The sequence below is a fragment of the Lupinus angustifolius genome, chromosome LG03 (assembly GCF_001865875.1).
Source record: "Lupinus angustifolius cultivar Tanjil chromosome LG03, LupAngTanjil_v1.0, whole genome shotgun sequence".
Lineage (NCBI taxonomy): Eukaryota > Viridiplantae > Streptophyta > Magnoliopsida > Fabales > Fabaceae > Lupinus > Lupinus angustifolius.
The window spans coordinates 28,331,242-28,342,119 of NC_032011.1; the positions used below are offsets into that span (position 1 = coordinate 28,331,242).

Genomic DNA, 10,878 nt, shown 5'->3' on the forward strand with positions numbered 1-10,878 from the left:
ACTAAGCGTAGTCGGGCTAGTTCCTGCAAAAAGGTAACATCTTCAATGTGCATAAGATTTGTGTATAATGCAAATTAGTCACCAAAACTATGATTAATCAAGAATTATATCCAATAGTAAAGTTTAACTTTGGACTTGTGTTTTCAAAAGTGATGAAACATCAAGGGTCGAATGAAGCTATTGAGGCCCTAGTTCCTGCAGAAAAGGTTTATAAGCCTCAAGTTGTTGTTATTGCTATTTTTGTTGGATAGAAAATAATAAGTGTTGGTGCAGCGGAAGCGATCGTTGCGCAGCGTTGGCCACAAGCAATCAAATAACGTGCATAGAATAAATAGAAGAGAAGAAACAAGAGAATTTGTTAACGAAGTTCGGCCAATTGTGCCTACATCCCTAGGAGCGCTGAGCGGCTACCAAGATATTATTAGAGAATTAGGATTACAAACCCTAGCACACCCTTGGGCCTACCTACCCATGGGGTGTTCTTATTTGGTGCTTATATCTGGTGCACATTATAACAAGGGACTTGAATCCACTATATAACATTGGTTACTCTACTCTATTCAATACTAGACAATGTGGGACTATTACAAAAACATATTTCAAGCATTCCCAACAATCTTCACCTTGATTGAAATAGACGAATATCTCACTCCTTTAGGAACTCTACCCATGAATCTCCACCTTAGTGAATATCCAGCTCTACGTTGCTCAATGTCTAATTCTCTTTAACAACTCCTCCACATAAGAGTTTGCTCCCCTTCATTATAAACCTTCTAAGTATCCTTGACGATGTTACCAAGAGCCTAGCTCTCCAAACTTGTAGTGCAGTTTCTCATACCGCCATCAAATGGAACATGCCGCCTAGCCACCTATTGCTAAGAAGTCTTTTGATATATTGGAACCTCTACACAAAATTTCACCAACAATTGGTATCAGAGCCAATTGGTAGTTGGCTCTTAACCTAGATATCAGATAATGGCTAAAGAGAGTGACGGCGTGATGGCTAGACAAGGTGTGTCAAAGGTAATGGCAAAGATAGAGTAGATGAGTTGAAGGAAAGGGAAACATGGCGAAATTATGGTGTGGGCGATGTATATGTTGATCCAGAACCCTATAAGTTCATGTATTAGGTTAGGATCAAGGTGGAGATAGGGACTCATAGTGTTGAGTTTGACCTATGAGTCCCTAGAACCATAAGGCTCTGTCTATCAGATGAGGTGATGTATCATGTTATGGATCTGACTTCACCAACAAAGGTATGAGAGACATTAGAGAAGAGGTTAATGTCCAAGTCTCTAACAAATAAGTTGTATTTGAAACAGAGACTCTATGGCCTGAAGATGTAGTGTTTGATGAAGATTTCATGATGAAACAGTCAGTTTTGACAGAGGTGGCCATGCCAAATGAAGAGACTTTGGGATCAAATATTATTCCAGTGAGCAATGAAATGGTTCAGGTGAATAAAGGCAAGGAACCATGCACTAGTTCAAGTCAAGAACATGATGATTCTCAGGCAGAGAGATCAGGTGTGCAGGAGTATCTACTTGCTAGAGACAGGGATAGACGTCATATCAAACCTCCAGAGAGATATGGCTTTGAGGATATGGCTTCAGTTACTCTCCATAACAGTTCAGGAGATCCATGTAGCTTTCAAGAAGCTATAAACAGCCAGGAGAAAGAACAATGGAAGGGTGCATGATGGAGGAGATGAAGTCATTACAGAAGAACCAAACTTGGGAGCTTGTTCCATTGCCCCTAGAAAAGCGTGCTTGGAAAACAGACACGAGTTAGTTTCAAGGCTGGCCAACACAGGACTCGAGGCATTCTAAATTATGTCCACACTAATGTATCGGGACCCACTCAGGAACCATCCCTAGGAGGTTCTAGGTATTTTGTTACCTTTGTTGATGACTTTTCTCACAAGGTCTGGGTATATTTTCTAAAGCATAAGTCAGAAGTCTTTGTCAAGTTCAAAGTTTGGAAGGCAGAGGTAGAGAACCAGACTGGTAGGAAAATCAAATACATGAGGTCAGATAATGGTACGAAGTACTAAAACTCACAGTTTTAGAAATTCTGTGAGGAACATGGCATTCAGAAACACTTTTCAGTGAAGAAGACTCCTCAACAGAATGGTGTTGCAGAGAGGAAGAATAGAACTCTTACACAGAGGGCTAGATGTATGAGACTGAATGCTGGACTTTCCAAAGGATTTTGGGCAGAGGCACTTAGTATGGCATGTTATGTCATCAATAGATCACCATGAGCTTCATTGGATGGTAAAGTTGCAGAAGAAGTATGGACAGGTAACCCATTCAATTATAATATGTTACGCATATTTGGTTGTCCTGCTTATGTACATGTACCCAGTGATGAACGATCTAAACTTGATCCTAAGTCAAAGAGGTGTATCGTAATTGGATATACCAAAGGTGTGAAGAGGTTCAAGTTCTGGGATCCAGTTTCCAGAAATTGTGGTGTGGGCGATGTATGTGTTGATCCAAAACCCCATAAGTTCATGTATTAGGTTAGGATCAAGGTGGAGATAGGGACTCATAGTGTTGATTTTGACCTAGAGACAGATATTGTCAGCATCTGTCTCTAGGTCAAACTCCACACTATGAGTCCCTATCTCCACCTTGATCCTAACCTAATACATGAACGTATGGGGTCCTGGATCAACACATACATCGCTCATACCACAATTTTGTCATGTTTCCTTCTCTTTCAACTCATCTACTTTATCTTTGCCATTACCTTTGACACACCTTGTCTAGCCATCACGCCTTCACCCTCTTTAGCCATTATCTGACGTCTGGCTTAAGAGCCAAATACCAATTGTTGGTGTAGTTGAAGCGATCGTTGCGCAGCGTTGGCCACAAGCAATCAAATAATGTGAATAGAATAAATAGAAGAGAAGAAACAAGAGAATTTGTTAACGGGGTTTGACCAATTGTACCTACGTCCCCGGGAGCGATGAGGGGCTACCAATATATTATTAGAGAATTAGGATTACAAACCCTAGCACACCCATGGGCCTACCTGCCCATAGGGTGTTCCTATTTGGTGCTTATATATGCTGCACATTATAACAAGGAACTTGAGTCCAATATATAACATTGGTTACTCTACTCTATTCAATACTAGACAATGTGGGACTAATACAATAACATATTTCAAGCATTCTCAACAATCAGAAAAATGGTGCTTTCCAATAATGATTAAACCTCCATCATTGATTTGATGAAGATGAACAAACCTTCTCGAATAGAGAAAAATTAAATCATTGCGCTCTACGTCAACATTGATTTAACTAAAATTTTATTAATAAAAAGAATACAATAGATATAATAAATTTAGAAGAACTTCTAGAGAAGGGAGATAAAACTTTAAACCACTTCTAAAAAATCCACCCAAAATTCTCTAGAAATAGACATACGTAAAACTCAAACAAAGAGAAAACGCTAATAGTAGCATTCTAAACTTAAGATTGGGTAATGAGAAAGTTATTCAAAACAAGCAATTAAGGTTTGGATAAGAAGACAAAGCAAGGTATATTTTAGACATAATAAAGCATAACATCAAGGGCGAAGAAAAGCATAGAGCAAGTGAACATATAACACAAACTGAAGCATGACATATGATCAATAAGACTAAACAAATTAAAGACAAGTTAACACTGAGAGAAAGTAAATATCCTACAATTAATAATATCACATTGTAAGGGGTCATCACTATATTGTCATGATATCGTGATCAATAACCTTAGAAATTATCACACGCCATATATTTACTTTCTATTATTATGTAACAATTATAGTAATTATCATTAGCATCATTTATAATCACAATTGTAATTATTAGCATGATTCTAAGATCATGGTTTTATCATCTCTACATATATTTAAACATTCCTAATCTTATGGAGTAACACACAATATTCGATATCATTTTCTATCTTGGTATTAGAGTACTTAAGCTTGAAGACTCTTGATCCAACCAAATCAATCATGTCCTCCGCTACAAACTCAAAAAAAATTGACCTTCCTTCAATAGTTTTTGTCAAGATGGACATAGATAATTGTCCTCTATGGAAATCATTGGTCTTACCATGGATTAGAGGCAGCAAACTCGATGGCTATATACTAGGGACAAAATAATGTCCATAACAATTCATTACCACATATGATACATCCAAGAAATTCAATCCTAAATATGAGGATTGGCAAGCACATGATCAAGCCCTCTTAGGATGGCTGATGAAATTTATGCCAATTGATGTTGCAACTCAGTTGTTGCATTGTGAAACCTCCTAGGAACTTTGGGATGAATCTCAAAGCCTTGCAGTTGCACACACTAGATCAAGGATCATCTACCTAAAATCAAAATTTTACAATACACACAAAGGAGGGATAAAGTTGGAGCAATACCTTTCTAAGATGAAGAACCTTTGTGACAAGTTAAAACAGGTAGGATTCCATCTCCAACCCTAATATGATGATTCAGACACTAAACGGGTTGGATTTTGAAAACAATCCAGTGGTAGTTAAATTGTCTGACCAGATCAACATCAGTTGGGTTGATTTGCAAACCCAATTACTAGCCTTTGAAAGTAGATAGGAGCAAGTCAAGAACTTCAGTAGCCTCAAAGTGAATGCATCTGCAAACTTTTCTAGCGAAAATGAGTCTAAAGACAACAGATTTGGATCACGGGACAATTGTTCAGGATTTAACTCTCGAGGCAGGAGAGGTGGCAGAGGAAGAGGTAGGATGACCAAAGCAACATGTCAGATATGCAACAGAATTGGTCATACTGCAGTATAGTGTTATTATCATTTTGATAAGTCCTATACATGAAGAATGACTATATTGAGGGTGTGAAACAAGGGACTCATAGTGCATACATAGCCTCACCCTATCACAGTCATGATTATGATTAGTACTTTGATAGTGGAGCTAACAATCATGTGACACACCAAACTGAAAAAATCCAAGACCTTCGTGAAAACAATGGGAATGAGTCCTTGCTAGTTGGTAATGGTGAGAGATTGAAAGTAATGGCTTTAGGTTCAACCAAATTAAGTAACCAACCTGCTTGATGTGTTGTATGTTCTAGAAATCACCAAAACATTATTGAGTATATCTAAGCTAACTTCTGACAATAATATACTTGTTGAATTTGATGAAGATTGTTGCTTTATGATGGATAAACTGATAGGGAAGACAATTCTAAAGGGGAAACTTAAAATGGCCTATATCAACTTTGTGTCAATAAAGACTCTTGTGTCTACATGTCTCTTAAAGAAAACTGTAATAGAAAGCCTAAATATCCCAATAATAAGGTCCTGGAAAAGGTGTTGCAGGACTGCAATATGAAGATATCATCTAGTGGCACATTCACATTATGTGAAGCTTGTCAATTGGCAAACTACACTTGTTGCCTTTCAAATCTTCTTCCTCACATGCTAAGGAAGCTTTATATTTAATACATACTGATGTTTGGGGTCCTGTCACAATTTTATCCCCATCTAGCTTTAAATATTATGTTCATTTTATTGATGACTTTCGTAGATTCACTTGGATTTTTTCCTTAAAACAAAAATCAGATATCGCACATGCCTTAACCCAGTTCAAAGCTATGGTTGAAAACCAATTTAGCAAGAAAATAAAGATCATTCAATATGATGGAGGTGGTGAATATAAACTTGTTCAAAATATTGTCACATAATCAAGAATTATATTTAGAATGTCTTGTCCATACACCTCTCAACAAAATGGCAGGGCTGAAAGAAAGTATATGCATATTGCAGAACTAGGACTAACTCTATTAGCACATGCCAAATGGCCTTACAATATTGGTGGGAAGCTTTCTCAACTTTTGTCTACCTAGTCAATAGATTGTCATCATCAATAAATTCAAATAAAAGCTCATACTTCTTAATTTTCAAGAAAGAACCCAACTATGAGGACTTGAAACCATTTGGTTGTGCATGCTATCCTTGTCTAAAATCATACAATCAACACAAGCTTCAATTCCATACAACTAAATGTGTATTCATAGGTTACAGTAATTCACACAAATGATACAAGTGTATCAACTCTCATGGGAGAAGTTTTGTCTCAAGACATGTGATCTTCAATGAGAATCACTTTCCCTTCTATGATGGCTTCATTGACACAAGATATCCATTAAAGAGACTAACTAAAAATACACTTATTGTGCTTCCTACTTGTCTTGTAGATACGATTATAAGCAACACAACTGAACCAAACAACAATGTGGTCAACCATGAGGAAGAAAATCCAAATGACAATTCAGCTAGGAATGGCAACGAGGTGGGTCGGGGTCGGGTTTGTACATACCCAAACCCGAACCCGAACCCAAACTCAACGGGGTTGAAAATAAAAATACCATCCCCAAACCCGAAAAAAAACCCAAAAATGATAAAGTATTAAGGAAAATATGATATTATTTTCGTGTAATTTTTCTCTAACATTTCTATTTTCTCTTGCATTATTTTATTTCTTTTATGTTTGAAGATCCAATAGTATGTAAAGTAAACTTAAAAACTAAAAACAATTGGCAAATGATAGAAATTTTAATTTTAAATTGAATTACCTTACTTTGGGGCGGGGTCGGGTTAGGGTCTTTGCTATACCAAACCCGAACCCGAAATTTATACCCGGGTAAAACCCGAACCCAATCACATCCGGTTTTCCCCGTTAAATTCGGGATCGGTTCGGGCGGGTACCCACGAGTTCGGTTTTTATTACCATCCCTAAATTCAGAAAACAATGATACAAGTGAAGGCTAACCAGTTCTCACTAATGCCTTTGCTAATGATGATAACAATACATCAAAATAAAATGAAGCATATGATTCAACCTCAGTAGAATCAGTGGAGAACAACAGTCAAACTACATTTGAGAACAATCAAAAAAGTCATCAAGACAACACCAACATTCATTGGACGCGCACTAGAAGCAAAGTTGGGATTTACAAGCCTAAGCAATCCTATAAGAATTGACAGAGACATATCCAAATGACAAAGAATCAGGGAATGTCAAAGAGGCACTAATCAAGCCAAAATGGAAAGAAGCCATGGATACATATTTAAGCCCCTAGTGACTAATCAAACTTGGATATTAGTACCATTTGAAGGCCTAGAAAACATCATAGACTCAAAATGGATCTTCAAGATCAATACAAAGCAGATGACACAAATGAAAGGAAAAAAACAATATTGGTTGCAAGAGGGTTTCAACAAACAGCAGGCATAAATAATCATAAACTTTGATCAAATCCAGCTCAATGAATCATCTTAGCCATTGTTGTACATCTCAATTGGGAAGTGAGGCAATTGGACATAAATAATGCATTCTTAAAAGGAAGTCTCAAGGAAACAGTGTTTATGTATCAACCTAAGAGATACATAGACTCCACTAAACCTAATCACATATGCAGATTGTCCAAAGCTCAACCAATACATGAGGTCTCCTACCACAGATCATTGGCAAAGGATAAAAATAATATTGAGATATCTCTAAGGGCACAATAGATCTATGCATACACATAAAACCCTCAAATGACCTTGAAATAATAGAATTTTCTGATACAGATTGGGCCACTAGTGTTGATGATAGAAAATCCATGGCAGGACAGTGTGCATTTCTTGGTGAAACACTAGTTTATTGGTAGTCAAGAAAACAAAAGTGGTGTCACAATCACGCATAGAATCAGAATATAGGGCCTTGGTTGGTCTTGCAGCATAAGTAGCTTAGGTTAGATCACTACTAACAGAACCAAAGTTACTAATGCTCAGAAAACCAATCCTATGGTCTGACAACTTAAGTGTTAAGTCACTTGCATCCAATCCAATTATGCACGCTCATTCCAAACATATTGAGATAGATATGCATTACATACGTGATCAAGTCCTACAGAATCAAGTCAGTGTGGCCTATGTTCCTACAGCTGACCAAATTGCAAATTGCTTGACTAAACCTCTCACCCACACAAGATTCGACATGCTGAGAATCAAACTTGGAATGACTGTGTCACCTCCAGTTTGAGAGGGGGAGTTAGAGAAAGTAAATATCCTACAATGATATCACATTATAGGGGATCATGACTCTATTGTCATGATATGGTGATTCTTAACCTTAGCATATATCACACGCCAAATTCTTACTTTCTATTATTATGCAACGATTATTCTAATTATCATTAGTATCATTTATAATCACAATTATAATTATTAGCATGATTCTAAGATTATGGTTGTATAATCTCTACATCTATTTAAACATTCCTAATCTATTGAATAACACAAATTCAATATCATTTTCTTTCTCAAACAAGTGATAACAAACAACTATGAAACCTAAAGCTACATTTATTCACTTTTATTTTTCTTTTCGTTTTATATTTTAAAAGGACGCTTAAAATGTAAGATGCCAAAGCCCAAACTCATTTTTGAACAAAAAATAATTTAATCGCTTATTTTATTAGAAAAGACTACTTATAATAACAGTATTACTCTTGGAACTTAAGAAATAAATATGATCTAAAATAAATAAGTTGAAGCTATATATCTCAGCATTGTTATCTGAAATTTATCAATCATACATTATTTTTTGTTTATAAAAATGGTGATAGAAATGAAACCCACTATTTTAGAGTGTGGAACAGTACAGTTTTATTTATTTCTCCACATTTGGTCTTATATAAATACCTAGTAACCCAAAACCCATATCATCAAACCGAAAATGTAACAACCATCTCCATGTATACCTTTTTTAACCTTTAAATCTAATAGCACCTAAAGGTCAAAAGGAAAAGTTCTTCCCCAACCTTAACTTGATGTGAGCTGAACATACACACCAAGGGAAGAACGGTGAAAAGGCTAATACAAGAATTGGCTAATTTCAAGATTATCAAGAAGGTATCTTTCCTTGATTTTGGCTAGATTTTAATGAAGATATCGTCATCAACAAAAAGAAGAAAAATGATAGAGGAATTGAAGCATAGAAAGAAAGCACATCAAATGGATATGATCGTATACCTTTCTAAGTTAAGTATTACGTCCTTCCTAAGTCATTTACTTAAGTTATACATCAATATTCTTACGATTGATTTTCAAAAAAATATTGAAAACTTTAAATTAAACATTTAGAAAACCGAATAACATGTTGCTTGAAACTGAATAACATGTTACTTGAACGGAGTAACATGTTACCTAAAACTGAGTAACAGGTTATCAGACATCGATTACTCAATCGAGTAACCGATTACTCAATTAGGTAGAAGCTTTGTGTAATTGATTACCACGAGGGAGTAACCTTACTCAGTGTTTGACATCGGTTTTCATTTTCAAACTAAAACAACTTCTCCCTAAATGAACCAATATCACTCTAATCGATTCTTACCTCCTGGAAAGGGCTTGGTGGTTGGTTGGAACTATATTTAAACCACTTCCAACATCTGAAATGAACACGCCAATTTCATACACAATTTCTAGCAACTTCAATCATGTCTATTCAAAGTTGTTGAAGTTTTTCAGAAAATATTTTTCTGCACTTTTATTGTTTCTGAGAAACTTGAAACATTGTGTTAAACTTTAAGTTCTTGTCTTACAAAGGATTAAAAGCAAAAGCGAGAGAACTTTAGAAATCGTAAGCCTTACAGAAAAATTCTTTAATCTTCATACTTGTAAATCACCATAAGGTGTAGTGAGGAAAAAAAATGTAAAATAATAAGTGGTGTGCTTCTTTGTTAGGGATTTTGAGTGAGAATCTTGAGAGAAATCTTAGTATGAGATTTGTAAAGATTGAATTCAAATATAGTGGAAATCTCTTGTATTTATCAAGAGAACTGAACGTAGTCTTGGGTGGATTGAAGGTGAACCAATATACATACAATGTTATCTCTTCTTTTCCTATTATTTTACTTTTCCTTATTATGATTTTTGCTTTTATAAGTTTTTCATTGTTAATCTGATTGCTATCTTAAAGAAATAAAAATCGGCATAATTTACATATATAAAACTAATTCATCTCTCCTAGTTTATCATCCTAAAATAAAACAAGAAGAAATGTAATGTTCTTATAGAAGAAAGATCAAAGATTAAAATATTATAGTTTCACTTTCAACTTATCTCTCTAGAATTCTCTTTTCTCACACTGATTAGGGGCATGACTTAAGAAAAAGGCCATTGGATGAAGATTTCCCTTTTAGTGAGCCATGGATCATTTCCTATAGCCCAAACACAATTCACTTTATTAGCATCTTATTGGGCCAATCGCATAATATGCTAAGTACACTAATCATTCTAGTTCAAACACTTAGAGCATCTCTATGCATGCATTTTTATCTCATTCTTATTAAAATAAAAATATTCTCTACTCATTTATTAATGTGTGTTTCTTATTTCTTAAGAATATTTTTGCACATTAATATGCTTATGCTTATTTTTATAAAAACAATGTGTGTCCCAAAAGTATAAATGAGGAGAGAAATCATTTATTATTATTAATTATAAAAGTATAAGTAGTTTGTGGGACCCATATAAAAATAAAAATAAAGAATATAATTGACATCACTAAAAAAATTATATGTTATGCTTAATTGATAGGGGTATAATAAATTGTACAATAATGTGTAAGATTATAAGAAGGAAATTGGTACTATCCATGAAGATGAATTGTACAATAATGTGTAAGACTATAAGAAATTGTACAATAATGTGTAAGACTATAAGAAATTGTACAATAATGTGTAAGACTATAAGAAATTGTACAATAATGTGTAAGACTATAAGAAATTGTACAATAATGTGTAAGACTATAAGAAATTGTACAATAATGTGTAAGACTATAAGA

General features: G+C 35.0%; 1 protein-coding gene across 1 annotated transcript in view; it reads left to right on the forward strand.

Moving 5' to 3' along the window:
• The window catches only part of LOC109342485 (protein LAZY 1-like), a 30,420-nt gene continuing 24,220 nt past the window's right edge, over positions 4,679 to 10,878 (forward strand). The window contains exon 1 of the mRNA XM_019580463.1: positions 4,679 to 4,762. Coding sequence (XP_019436008.1) covers positions 4,679 to 4,762 — 84 coding nt within the window. The remainder of the gene's footprint in view (positions 4,763 to 10,878) is intronic.